General features: G+C 46.2%; 2 protein-coding genes across 3 annotated transcripts in view; both read left to right on the forward strand.

Annotated features, from left to right (window-relative positions):
- The window catches only part of MYO3A (myosin IIIA), a 103,838-nt gene extending 103,071 nt beyond the window's left edge, over positions 1–767 (forward strand). The window contains 1 exon segment of the mRNA XM_033165957.1: positions 624–767. Coding sequence (XP_033021848.1) covers positions 624–738 — 115 coding nt within the window. The 3' untranslated portion in view covers positions 739–767.
- Positions 768–6,427: 5,660 nt separating this feature from the next.
- The window catches only part of GAD2 (glutamate decarboxylase 2), a 43,683-nt gene continuing 35,667 nt past the window's right edge, over positions 6,428–14,443 (forward strand). The window contains exons 1-4 of one of the 2 annotated variants that reach the window (XM_033165362.1): positions 6,429–7,032; positions 7,980–8,039; positions 8,345–8,497; positions 9,753–9,986. In XM_033165362.1, coding sequence (XP_033021253.1) covers positions 6,957–7,032; positions 7,980–8,039; positions 8,345–8,497; positions 9,753–9,986 — 523 coding nt within the window. In that variant the 5' untranslated portion in view covers positions 6,429–6,956. Of the gene's footprint in view, positions 7,033–7,979; positions 8,040–8,344; positions 8,498–9,752; positions 9,987–14,443 lie in introns of both variants that reach the window. The other variant, XM_033165363.1, reaches the window with a different exon arrangement.

Raw genomic sequence — 14,443 nt, forward strand, 5'->3', positions numbered from 1 at the left:
GGCCGAGAAGGGAAGTGTATCAGAAAGAGAATGAATTGATAGTGGTCTACATTTATTAGAAATGTGTGTGAATGTAACTGTGTTTTTTGTAGCATTTCTTGTTGCTTAAGTTGTCTTTTGTTGGTTTAGATTTCTGCATGCTGCTTAGAGATATTTTTTAGATATTAAGCAGTACAGAAATGGTCTAAATAAAATAAATAAAAAGAAATATATGCTGAGAGGTGCTCTCTAATATCTTGGTTTCCTCCAAGAGCACCTGGATCTGGTCCATAAAGTCTTACATTTCTTATGGTTTAGCATAGTTGGGGCTAAGAAGACAGATAACACAGCTGCTGAATCGTACCGAGAGGATCATTCCCTGCCAATTCAACACCCTGCTTTAGTTCCCATCTTTTATGTGACGTCCCCCTCACTGCATACATTGTGCAGTTTCCACCTGCTGCAAAAGGGGGCTGGGAGGGAGAGGGAGAGGGGAAACAGCTGCAGGGAGGAGAGGGGTGAGGGTTTGGTTTGGTTTGGTTTATTGCCATAGGTCAAGGTTAAGTAGTTGATTAACAAAGTTTTCCAAAGGTAAATGTGTTGATTTCTTACTGCAGAAGCACTTCTGTTTCCCTTCTTCCTAGGCCAAGGGTCACGGAGACTCCAGTGGAAGAGAACAAAAGCAAGGATAATCCTTATGACTATCAAAAATTGTTACGGAAGACCTCTCAGCGCCGGCGCCTTATCCAGCAGTATTAGCTGCTGCTGCTGCTGCTGTTTGGTTTCCATCAGCACAAGCTTCTCCTCCTCCTCCTTTTTTTTTTTTGGTATGGTTTTATACTGTGTCCTTTTCTTTTTAATCTCCCCCCCCCCGCCCCGCAATTCTCTCTGGCATTTTAAATCAACTGTGTGCTTACGTTTGTGGACACACAATATTGTAGCGCCTTACAGGGAAAGATGTCAGGGTTTACAGAGTAATTTGTTAGGTGGGTTTTTTTTTTTAAAAAAAAAGAAAATGTAAATGTGTGAAAAATTATTTTATTAGTATGCTGTAACTTATTAAAAGTCTAGATAACTGAAAAAGCAAATCATTGTTCTCTTCTCTTTTTTCCTCCCCTATCATTTTTCTACAGTGAAAACTCAAATGTGGGTCTTCCTTTAGACTAGGCTTGTTTTCTTGTCTGCTGACCTTTGAAACTCTCAGGCACATTATTTATTGTGAGGATGGAGCTATTTCAATTCACGCAAATACATAAACAAAAAGCAAACCATGAACATCTGGTACAATTTAACAAGGAACCAACCTGGACCAGCTTTTGGCATACTGAGTGCCAGTTCGTACCCAAAAAAACAGGAAATGTAAAGTGTGTTTGATAGCAAAATTCTGCCAGAAGGATTCCGTGGGAAGAAGGCGAAACACCATTCAGTTTGTTAAGGGTTGTAGGTAGACAAGTGTTCCTGCTTTTCCTCGCTTCTAATCCGTTTGGTATAGATCCAGAGTCTCCTGAAAACCATTAGTCTTTGTTGGGATTCACAATGGTTAGGGAAATATGAATTGGTTTATTTCCTGCTGGTTACTTTGGGCAGAAGAGAGAGAAACAGATTCTTCAATAATTTTACCTATTTTGAAACAAATGGAAATATTGAATGCTGCTAGCATTCCAGTTTCTGCACCAGTGATTCATAATTGACTGGTAGGTTCTCTGCACAGAGGGGAAGAGACAGTGACGCCCATTTTCAAACCAGGTGTTTTCTCAGCAGCTACTTGAGGTGTGTGCTGCCAGCAAGCCCTTCTGCCACTCTTTAGGCATACACACAACCATTTTAAAAGCAGCTCTTCACTTTCCATTCCATTGGTATGTGTTTGAGTGGGTGCTTTTTCTTTCTTTTAGAGTGTACATTTGAAAGTTGCTAGAAGGAGGGGTGTTCAATTGCTGAAACTGAAAACCCCCTTTAAAATGTAGATTCTGTTTTCATTAACATACTTCTACAAAAAAGGGGGAGAGAAGCAAGACCAAGGGGGGCAACTGAGCCAAAGTCAACCAGTGACAAACTCAGGAGATGACTTTTAGGAAGCTATGATCTCCCTTTGCTCCTGTTCCCCATCTGTCAACTGGGGAATATTCATGACCTAGATCAGCCTTTGCCAATCTTGCCCCCTCCAGATGTTTTGGACTTTAACTCCTATCAACCCCTGCCAGCATGTGCTGGAGGATGCCAGGTTGGCAAAGGCTGGCCTACATTGCAGGACTGCTGTGGCAATGAGTGAAATGAGGATTTTAAAGCACCTTGCATGCTAGAAGTGGGAATATGTTTTAGTTGCGGTTTTTTATGTTTGTATTGATGTCTTTTATTCCTGTATGACTAGTTCAGTCATGCCCATTAGTAATTTTTTTAAATTGCTAAATAAACACAAATATAAAAATGGCCAATAAATGACCGTTTAAGTGGGAACCTCAGTCCAAGCAGCGTTTGGTTTACTTCCAGTGAAAGATAAATCTATTAGGGAGGAGAATGTACAAGATTCTCTTGCACTGAAGCCCATGTTCCTCTTTTACTTTTATGTGCTTGTCAACTGGAAGTTTGAAACAAACTCAAGCCAGACCTGCCCTTTCATAAACACGAGTCTTGTTTCCCCGTCCAGGCAGTTTTAAAAGGAAAGCAAGAGACTGCCTGCTTCATTGAACACAAGACTTAAACTAGTTTCAGGATACAGGAAGGTGGCATGTGTGCTGTTGATGCCCTGCAAATCCACCATCGCCTGAGCTCTGCAAGTGCAGCTTTCTCCCGATTGAAGCGCAGAGTGTTTGAGGACCGAGACATTTGCAGGGAAACCAAAATGCTTGTTTACAAAGCTATTGTACTACCAACCTTACTGTATGCTAGTGAACTTACAAACACCCTTTCCAGCTCCTCAAAAGATTCCATCCATGGTGTCTCCAAAAAATCTTACACATCACTTGGGAAGACAGGCAAACTAATATCAGTGTACTGGATGAAGCAAAGATCACCAGTGTTGAAGCAATGATTCTTCAACATCAACTTCGTTGGACTGGTCATGTTCTGCAGATGCCTGATGATATCATCTTCCAAAGCAACTACTCTATTCTGAACTTAAAAATGGAAAGCGTAATGCTGGTGGTCAACAAAAGAGGTTTAAAGACTGTCTCAAGGCAAATCTTTAAAAATGTAGTATAAACACAGACAACTGGGAAACACTGGCCTGCGAGCGCTTCAGTTTGAGAACAGTCTTTACCAAAGATGTCATGGGCTTTGAAGACACTCAAACTCAGAACACAAGGAAGAAATGTGCTAAGAGGAAGGCACGCTTGGCAAATCCACACCATGATCAAATCCCACCTGGGAACCATTGTCCCCATTGTGGAAGGACTTGTGGGTCCAGAATTGGCCTCCACAGTCACTTACGGACTCATTGTTAAAACCATGTTTATGGAAGACAATCTTACTTGGCTACGAGTGAAGGAAGAGGAAGAATAAGAATAAGAAGAATAAGAATAAGAATAAGAATAAGAATTCAGAGAACAATCTGCCTTCCCCAAGAGGTGTCTCCATTGGGGGGGGGGGGTTGTCCCCTAACTTCAGATATTCAGATAACTCAACCAACAGCATGTTAGCATCAACACTGTCTGGAGCCTGCACCCTTGTTTTGTATGCATTCTTAACTTTTTGCAGCTCCTGAAATCATCTACTGTATTCCACAGCCAATCTACATGAACCTGGCATGGTTCATAAATGAAAGGACCCTCTGCTTTGAGGCTGTTGATTAGTCTTACTGTTAAAGTGGAGAACTGACCGATACACTGTAGCTTCAAGAGGCCCTTGATTTTGAGGGAATGTGCTCATGCTTTCGATATTCACAAGTTTTACAGAACATTACAGGGCATTGTTAAACAGATCCCCCCAATTCCACAGTGAATCCTATTTCCAGCTCAAAACAAGAGCCCAAAATAAATGTATAAGTTTTGGAAACGATACCCTGAAACAGGGACCTGGTGTGTTTGCCATGAGTACCTCGCTGGCTTGCAGTCACCCCAGAGATGGTCCTTAATGCCTCCAGCATAGCTTGCTGGAGAGACTAATACATTTGTCTCTGCAGTTCATTAACTCACAAATGTGTTCTTCAGTCAGCCAGCTGAGGTCCCTCTTTGTACCACCTGTTTAGTGACATGCTGAGCCAAAAGCTACTTTGGGAGAATAAGGGCAGGCAGGAGGCAAGAAAGAAAGGTTTCCATTTCTCTCTCTCTCTCTCTCTCTCTCACACACACACACACACACACAAACACACACACACACACACACACACACACACACACACAGAGAGAGAGAGAGAGAGAGAGAGAGAGAGAGAGAGAGAGACCTAAGCAGTACTAGATTATATGGAGAGCACACTTGACTATATCTGTGTTATGATCCTGCTGTTGATTTCACAGTGCCCATACACAGTCCTGACCCCACACTGTCTGGGACCTTGTGCCATAAGGCTTCCAACTTCCATAGCCAGCCAAGTTCATCAGCTCTCTATGAATTCTGTGATCCAACAACCCACTAGTGGGGCATCTTTGAGTGAATCTGCTTGGGGATGCTCCAGAAACAAAGCCTAGTGGAACTAAGATGTATTGTGCATTTCGTTTCTCTTCTCACATACTTCCACATTTTTCTAGAGCAGGGGCAGCCTAACAGATGTTACAGCTCCCATCGTCCATGACCATTGGCCATGGTGGCAGGGGCTGATGGACTCTGTATTCCAGCAACATCTGCAGGGCCACAGGTTAGCCATTCCTGCTCTGGAATGTTCATAGTACCACATTTTCCTCCCATTATTTGAGGTGTATTCAGTTCCAGCTCATCTGTAAAGGTTATTGGGTTGGGGCATGAACCAGAACCTGACATGGAATTCAAGAAAATGAATAAAATTAATGGGAAGCCTTAGTAGTTATGGGAGCCAGTGTGGTGTAGTGGTTAAGAGTGGTAGACTCGTAATCTGGGGAACTGGGTTCGCATCTCTGCTCCTCCACATGCAGCTGCTGGGTGACCTTGAGCTAGTCACACTTCTTTGAAGTCTCTCAGCCCCACTCACCTCCCAGAGTGTTTGTTGTGGGGGAGGAAGGGAAAGGAGAATGTTAGCCGCTTTGAGACTCCTTCGGGTAGTGATAAAGCGGGCTATCAAATCCAAACTCTTCTTCTTCTTCTTTTTCTTCTTCTGTTCAGTGCACTTTTGCCCATCTCCCAGACAAGATGTTGGGGCTGAAGGAGCTCAGCATCAGTCGCCATGGTAAGAGGGGACAGAGGGAGAAAGGGAAGGTGAACCAGGGGTCTAGCCATGGTTTAGGAGATGGGGACCTAAGAGCTAGTCTTACATGGTACAACCAGCCATATGGGTGTTGTTTTGAACCAGGGTTGGGGAAACTTTTTCAGCCTGTGGGCACATTCCCTGAACCTCCAACTTCCTGGGGACCCAGCAGCAAAGAGTAGCAGTGGATAGAGGCAGAAGTGGAGGACATAAAAGATGCGACTCTCATATCTATACAGTAGGCTGCATTCCAGCCATGCAAAAGTCAGAGGTTGATGCACACCCAGGCATTATCACAGATCAAGGATGTGTTCCAGCCAGGCTTGAACAATCCAACTTTTTGCTTCCACTGCAATCTGACTTTGTACTCTTCTCAGTTTCTCTCTAGCTGGGCCCAGAAATGCTCAGAGAATTGCTTTACTCATTGTTCCCAAAGGTCTGTGGTAAGAGAGTCACAGCCCAAAGGCTGCTCAAGTATGGCTGCTACTTACACCTCCCCTAGCTTCTTCCTAGCTGTCGCTGCTTTGTGGATTGTTCTGGTGTGTTGCTGAGTATTTGCAGGCAGAGACTAGTGGTGACGCTCTGAAGGTTATGGTTCACCACGGAATCTTTAATAACTGGGGCATATGTGATGTGTGAGTGAGTTTGTTTATTTCCTGGCACCTCCTTTTGTTGGGAGACGGCTCTGCCACAGTCCCCATCCCCTTCACGATGACGCAGAAGACTTGAAGAATCCATTTCCAGAGGAGCAGCAGGTTGCAGCAAAAACAACAGAGTCTTGTGCACACCTTAAAGACTGACAAATCCATTACGGCACCAGCTTTGGCGACTCAAGCCCACTTCATCAGATGCCAGTCCGTTGTGGCATCCGCACTGTTGCGGCAGGCAGGGTGGAATCCAATGTGTTTTCCCCAATAGGCAAGGTGACTTCCAGACTCAGCCGCCGGAAATCCGAACGCGATCAGAGGATCCCTCTCACTTTTCCAGGCTGATCCTGAAGCAGCATCCCAGCACGGATCTCGAATGCCTTCCCTTCCGAGTGTCTGAATTCCCTGTCTGAGCGCAGGAGCCGGAGTCCTCGGCCACCACGTCTCCTACACCTCTGCGCTGTCCCTGCAAGGCATTCCGCGAGGGGTCAGCGCGTTTGTCGCCAGAGCCCGAGTCGGCCAGCGCTGCCCTTTCCGCCGCCTGGAAGGGAGTCGTGATCAGACGCACAGGCAGCGCGTCCCTTCGCCATCCGCGCCACAAGTCCCGGGGCTAAAGAGGCGATCATCTGGCGGAGCGCAAATAAATACACCCCGCCGCCTGCCCGCCTCCTCTGTCCGCTTGGCTGTGAAAGCGAAGGGCGAGCGGATCAGCACCATGGAGAGCGCCTAGCACAGCCGCTCGCTCGTCTCCCGCCCACCCAGCCAGCCAGCCAGCGACGGTGTCTGTCTGGAGCGCACAGCCAGAGCGCCACGCTCAGCTGCTTCTCCCGGCGCCGTCGTCGCCGCCATCGCCACCCGCCTTGCCCGGCCCTCTCGCCCAGCCACAACCCCGCCACACGCTCATTCACACACACACACACGCTCCCTCCCTCCCCCGCCCTCCCCGTGTCTCTCTGTCTTTCGCACACACAGCCCAGGCGCGCTCGCTGCACTTCACCGGCTCCTCGCAAGCTCCGCAGATGGCAACTCCCGGCGCGGGTTTTTGGTCCTTCGGGTCTGAAGATGGATCCGGAGACCCTGAGAACCCCGGTCCAGGTAGGAACCCCCACTCACTCACTCACTCACTTACTCACACCCCCCCCCCCCGGAAGACCACGACGCACCTTTCAGCGCAAAGTTGCCAGCCCAGATCCTGGAAGGGTTGGCTTGACCCTGACCTGACTTTTTTTTTTCCATCTCCCACCGCTGCCACCTCGTCTGGTTTCATAATCGTTCGTGACTTTGGGCGCCTTGAGAAGATCGAGGGGGCCGCCCGTCCCTGCCTCGAGAAGGCGCCCCCTCTAAGTAGGGATTCGTTTGGAGGGGCCAAAATACCAGCATGGCAGGATCTAAAGAAGACGCAGCGGGCCGCCTCACCTGCGCGCAGCGAGGGACCCGGAGCGCCCCTGGCCGGCTCGGAGAAAAGCAGCTCCTTGGCAATTCCTTGATCGCGGAATATCTCTCAGGATGCTGCTACCCGGCTGGGACTCACCAAAACACAACTGGCCCTAAATAAAGGGAAGGAGCAGGGTGGGCACAAGGGTGGACACAGGTTGCGTCGCTGAGAGGGAACGGGAGCGCTTTTCGCTTAGAAAGTGTCCTGGATTGCTGAAGGATCCATATGCTTGCATCTCCAAGACTGCTTACGCGCATTTGTCCGCTTGCTTCATTCTAATGCGCCTCTTCCCATAAGGAGGGCTTGGGGGCAGCTAGCAATACGTGCGCAGCTCAATCCTAAGCATCTTCTTACTCAGAAGTAAGGACCCTCTGATTTCATTGGGGCTTTCTCCCGTCTAAGTATGCGCAGGATTGCAGCCCATGCATTACCCATAACATAACCCATATACCATGCGCTAAATCCTAAGCAAACCCCGGAGAGGGGGAAGCATCATGTCTGGTCTGCAGTGACCCTGTTATGTGTGCTTGCGTGGGGGGCCATCTTCCTCATCGAACCCACGCGAAACGACCCGTCTGATCCTATATTCTTGTTTCTCCCCCCTCAGCAAAAGCTTGGTGTCAAGCTGCCCAGAAGTTTACAGGAGGCATTTCAACCAAACTCTGTGGTAAGCGATGAGAAGGAAATGGGGGAACCAAATCGCAGGAAGAAGCTTTAATAAAATAGGGTGGGGGAGGAGACGTTTTACATAGGAAACAAAACAAAACAAAACAAATACATTCCCTCCCCCCCCCGCGCACCCTCCCTTTTCCAAATAAGCGTTTAAGGATCCGAGGAGGACTTCCCAGAGTAAGTTGAAGACTCGGTGATGGGTCTATGGAGCTGCCTTGAACGAACCGTGCTGGGTCCCCCACTCCGTGCTTTTGAGTCTCCGCTGTGCCATTTAGGCTTCGCCCTTTGTGTCTTTGTTAGCTTTGCTGTACGGAGATGGGGAGAAGCCCATGGAAACGGGGGCTGCTAAGGAGGACCCGAGCTCCGCCGCCAGGAAGGCCCCTTGTACCTGCAATAAAAAGCCCTGCGGTTGCCAGAAAGAGGATGTCAATTATGCGTTTTTACACGCATCAGGTAACCCATCTCCTAACTGGGGTGGGGGGGGTGTCATAATGGGGTCAGCCGGACTGAATGCTTTGGAAGCCACTCATCAGCTGGTATGTGTTCCAAAGGAGGAAGCCTTTTGGTGGAAAGCATTATAATCCTAGTTCATTAAAACCAATGGGAACTTTGCCATTGACAGAGGCTTGGTAAACATCTCTGTGCGACCACCCTGGCTTCCTCTTGCCAAGAGGATTTCGATTAGGCAGAGGCTGAGCAATGCATAAATATGTGTGTGTGTGTGTGTGTGTGTGTGTGTGTGTGTGTGTACCAGGACACACTTGATTGTTAGCATTCTAGGTTCTAAAGGCAATAAATGTCGTTATCCCACTTTAAAACGTGTGTTTGGTGGTGATGTGTGAATGGGTGTGCGGGGAGAGGGAAATCCAGCAGTTGGAATCGGGTTGTTAATTCTGGTAAGTCTTGCCAAAAAGCTTTTTGACAGGATATGAATCTTTCTGCTTCATCAAATCCCTCCGAAATCTTCTACGCCGAGTGGCAATGTATAAAACCGATAAATGGCCTTCCTAGGAATCACAGGCGCTGGTTCGACATTCTCAATTAGTCAGCGTCTGAAAATATTGGAGACTGATACCGTAGATTCTTTTCCTAACTACCTTATGGTGGTTTCAGCACCACATGGAGGGACAGCGACTAAGAACAATTTAAGCCTTAACTGCGGGATGAGGCATATTGGTAACTGACGACATAAATGTCAGAATTAAGGGGAAATTAGTGGTGGGAACTCATTACAAAACATGGCATGCACGAAGTACAAAGATGTTTACTATTTTGACAGTGATTTCAATCAAGGTGAAAGTGCACCTTGATTTCTGAATTTTTCTTTTTCATTTAATCTGCTTTTTGGTAGATGATGGTAGATGACTTATTTTAATTTTATTTTTTTGTTTTAAAAAAGCTCAAATATCCAGTATAAGTAGAAACATTAGCAGGAGCAATGAGATCATTAATGGACCCATTTTCAAGTAATAAATCAACTTCTAAGTACGAGGTTTTGTTTACTAACAGACATAAAAGTACAGTATTTATATTACCAGGAAATGAACATTTGTAAAATAAAGCTTCAGTGGCTTTTGTAGTCGTCTGTACCTCTTAATAATATTTAACACAAAAGAGGCCAATTTCGATGGTCCACCGTAAGTAGAAAAAGTGTCCAAAACCTAACTATGAAATCAATGTCGTATTTCACCGGTTTCCATCCTTTCAGATCTTCTGCCAGCCTCGGACGGAGAATTAGCTACTTTGTCTTTCCTACAAGATGTTATGGACATTTTGCTCCAGTACCTGGTGACAAATTTCGACAGATCAACCAAAGTTATTGATTTCCATTACCCAAACGAGCTACTTCAGGAATATAATTGGGATTTGGCAGATCAGCCCCAGACTTTGGAAGAAATTCTGTCGAACTGCAGGACCGCGCTAAAATATGCCATTAAAACAGGTAACAGCTACCTTCGGGTGTTAAAATGTAAAATGATTCTAGGTTAAAGTCACAGGCGCGCGCCCACCCTCCCTCCGTCTCTTTGTGCTTTTGGAATCGGGAGAAAAACCTGGCTGGTTTTCAGTATTTATTGTCTTGCGCTGAGGAGCAATGTCTGACATTTGAAACAAACAAGCAGTAATTCCTGCGCTGAAAGAGGGTAAAAAGGGGAGCTCTGTCTATTCGGTGCAGATCACTCATAGCTTCTTGGTTGAAAAGATACTACTAGATGGTTTTGTTTTATGAGATCGTGTAGTGATGGCTTGTGGTGGTGATAACAGGTTCTTGAATTAAAGATACACATTTTTGGCGTAGTGTAAATTACAGATTTCCTAATGACTGAGAGTAAAAGCCGTCTCAGAATTGTACAGTCGCTTCTTTTAGACGTCCTCTCCCATTTTTTTTAATGAAAATTCAGCCAGCAAGGGAAAAATAAGTTTCTTCTTTTTTGTTATTATACCATCACTAAACATACCCAGGTCCATAAACGAGGTCCCCATTCTTCTTTCTTTCACGTTTAAAATCCTAGCAGGGACTTCCAGAGCGCAAATCTGGAGGCAAAACGGATTTACTCTATTACTGCACTACTTGCTTACGTTGGAGTAAGCTACATTGAAAACAGAGAGGCTTACTTCTGAGAATACACCTATAGAGTTGCGGTGTTATGCCACTTAACGGAAGGAGCTCCTCCTCTTAAGGAAGGGTTGCAGCGGGTGGGTCAGTCTTCCTGAAGAAAGGAATTCACCCAGAAGCGCATGGGGAGCAATCTGGGCTGTTTGGGCAGAACCAACAGGGCAAGAAACAGCGGGTAAATTGAGCTCTGGCGCCTGGAGCAAAGTCCTGACCCCTGATGGCAAATCTGGGCATCCTGAGCTGATTCATTCTCCTAAATGGACGGCGGCCCAATAAGCAAGGTGAATTAGATGCCAAATGGCCTTTTAAGCTCCACTTTGTCACCCGGTTCAAAAAGAGGTTGGAACCTGATTGCTGGAAATATGAGCTAATAATCCATGGTGTGTCGGAGAGATTTCTCTCTCACACACACATACACACACGTAAGAGGGTGGACAGCCATGGAGATACAAGCTTTGGGCTGCAATTCTACCCACGCTTACCTGGCTGGGACTAAGCCCATCTTGGAACCTGGTAGGACATTACTGAATAAACAGATGATTCTCTCGCCGTTAATTCCCCCACCCCACCCTCCGCCTATATATATATACTCAGAAGTAAATCCTATGGTATTCAACGGGCCTTACTTCCAAGTTAGTGTCCATAGGGTTGCAGCCTTTGACTACCCTACAGAATCAACAAACACAGAGTGTGAGGTTTGTATTGGTTTTGCTTCGAGTTTCGTTTCTTTTCTTTTGTATTATGGCATATTTCTGATGAGCTGGTTTCATGTGTGATTTTCATTGTGAGTGGTGGTTTTTGCCTTATATTCTTTTCCTCCCTCCCTCCCTGTACCTTTTAGGGTTTGATCGTGTTTAATAATAATAATAATAATAATAATAATAATAATAATAATAATAATAATAATAATACTCCCTGTCAAGAAAACTCAGACCCAGACGTCACGATTGGTTGCATTAGCGTTTGACGTGCTGATTTACGACCTTGCCATCTATCAGCCGAGATGAGATTATTTCATGCCTTAAAGTGCCTCGTTTTGGATGCAATCCATAACACCAGTTAAAGGCGGCGCCTTAAAACGTGCCATTGGTTTCAGGGTGGTGTGGGCTGGACTTTGACAGTCAGATCCCAAACATAGTCTCTTGGATGTAAGGCCCGTTTGTTTCAGAGGTATTCATCCTCAAGCGTGTATCTGACCGAAGCCTCAACTTAATAACAAATCAAGAAACGTGACTGAGGAGGGGACGGCCAAGACCGCAATCTTATACCTGGGAATAAGCCCTGCTGAACTCTATGCTTGCTTCCGAATAGACATATCTAGAACCTTGGAGGTAAGCCTCTTTGAAACCAGTGGGGCTTATTTCTGAGAGGACACGAGTTGAGCGTTATGTCTGCATGCGTGTATTTATAGGCGTCGCTGTAAACACATTGGAAATTAAAGGGTTAGGCGATACAGACGTGGGGAGTTCTAGTGTTGGCCACACACGCGCACACATACACACATTTACGTATAAGGCGTGGGTATAGAGAGGGAGAAAGCGTAAATAGTGCGCGCGCCGCGTGTAGTCAAAACGCCGCGCAATCCAAGAGGCACGATGCGACAGGGCGCGGCTTTTACGGAGTCGGGCTTTCGCGATCCCCCCCAAAGGAAAGTGACATTAAAGGCGACGGGACGTTGGCGAAAGCATTGAAAGCAGCGAAGCCGGCAGAGTCTCGTCTGGCCATTCTGACGGACGTTCCCAAAGAAACGCGAGCAGATAATCTGTCGGAGCACGTCCAGAACGTCATTTAACTGCTAGGTGGATGTACTCGGAGCTGAGCTCTCCCCCCGCCCGCCGGGTGTGGAGGATGTAACGGGAGAAGCGCTTCACAACGTCTTTTAGATGACAACCTTCCAATCAAAATGATTTGTTAGCCATTATCGATCATTTCCATCGCGCGTTCCTTAATATATTATTTCGATTCCTTCAACGGGTGTAAATTCTTCCAAACGACGTTCCTACCAGAGCGTCCGCCCTTTCTTGGGATACCTAGAGAGAAGCGTGGCCGATTAAAAATCAGCAATTAGGAGTGTTATGTTGTCAAGTGACTGAAAAACCGAGCCGCGTATAAATTAAATGTATGATGCACACACTACATATATAGGTGTTATTTACTGACTCCAATTTAATAATTTTTAATACAGTGTCTATTCCATCTCCCTCTTATAGATATAGATATAGATATAGATATAGATATAGATATAGATATAGATATAGATATAGATATAGATATATTATATTCCTTAGGAGCAGTTTTGGAAAAAATGATTTAAATATTTTAAACTTGATTTTAGTAGTCCTTCTTGCTTGTAAAATGGGTGTCCCCTTCCTAATTGTTTTGCTGAAAAGAAAGTGCACCTGTGAGTTTGTGTTTATTTCGAGCGTCTGTGTTCTTAGGAAGGAACCATCTATCGGTTCATTCAGTGCCCAAAGACGTCAACTTTACGGCCCTGAGGCTGAGCTATGTTTGTTTCGACCCGATTCGTTTATTGACTTCGGCTGAAATCCTAAACACGGTCCCTAAGGAGTCCTTTCCAGGAGCACTTAGTTCTGCGTAAACATGCGTAAGATCCGGCTATCAAAAATACAGGGGGAAATGTTAACAAGATTCACAGATTTGATTGATTTGCGGCAATAAAATAGCAAATGCTGTTTTGCGTATGACATTTGTATTTCTGTCCACAAATCGGCCAAACCACCAGTAAACAACCCTGAATATCTAAGCCTCTTCTTTGAAAGAAAGGAGAGTCACTTCGGAATAAGTAAAGGATCCGACGGCTATAGAGCCGAGTTTCTTGGAAGGAAGCGCCGTTGAAATCAGTTTGAAATGTCTTCCCAGCAACTCGGAAAGATTCTGTGTTTTGCGCAAGCAGGAAGAGGTCAAGTGTATCTACAAAAGCGCAGCTCTCATTTGTAGTCAGTCGCTCTGGGATAGTACGGGCGATTGAGAATTGCGTCGATTGAGAGGGTGGGGCTGGGGTTGGTGGTCTTTTGTTCTCTCCCCATCTGGGTCTCTCTAATATCCCACGGCTGCCAACCTGGCTACTCCGGTTTAAGCGTTTTGTGGATCGCAATCACGGTTGCGCATATTAACACCCGAGTTTAAAGAAAGATGTATTAATTAGGAGGGGGGGACTTTTGCCACTGGGTATTGAATCTGATACGCACAACTGGATCTGTCGGATGTCTCTCGTGTACTTTAAGGCTGCGTTGTAAAGCGAGTAGGTTCTGAAGGGTCACGATCCGCGATTGGCGCCTCTCCAAACGCTCCGAAATGAGAGCAGTTACCCGAGCGGCGATCGTCACAACCCATTTGCGCGTTTCCTTTCTCAACGCGTTTCCTAACGATCGCCTGTCGCGGAGGGGATCTTATTCATTAGAGCGCCTTGAGCAAGATGGAGGTGGGCAGGCAGCCACTATCTGCCTTCTTGCGCCTCCAGGGAGCCTTTTCCGAAGGAACCTGTTATGCTGAGGATCGCGGTGCGCGGATATGGCAGGCGGGGCCCCCCCGCGCGTGTTTTGGGGGAGGAAGGAGCTGGCGAGGAAGGAAGAGAAATGAGCCAAGTAGGACACGCGCAACCAGGGCTGGAAAAGGCAGCGAGACACTTTCTTGCAGGACTCTTTGCATTTCTTGCTGCGAGCCAAGCAGCTTGTGGTGAAGTGTGCATGCACACGAATGCTCATACCAAGAACAAACTTAGTTGGTCCCTAAGGTTCTACTGGAAGGATTTTTTGATTTTTTGA

This window comes from Lacerta agilis, chromosome 12 (assembly GCF_009819535.1).
Source record: "Lacerta agilis isolate rLacAgi1 chromosome 12, rLacAgi1.pri, whole genome shotgun sequence".
In the NCBI taxonomy this organism is placed as follows: domain Eukaryota; kingdom Metazoa; phylum Chordata; class Lepidosauria; order Squamata; family Lacertidae; genus Lacerta; species Lacerta agilis.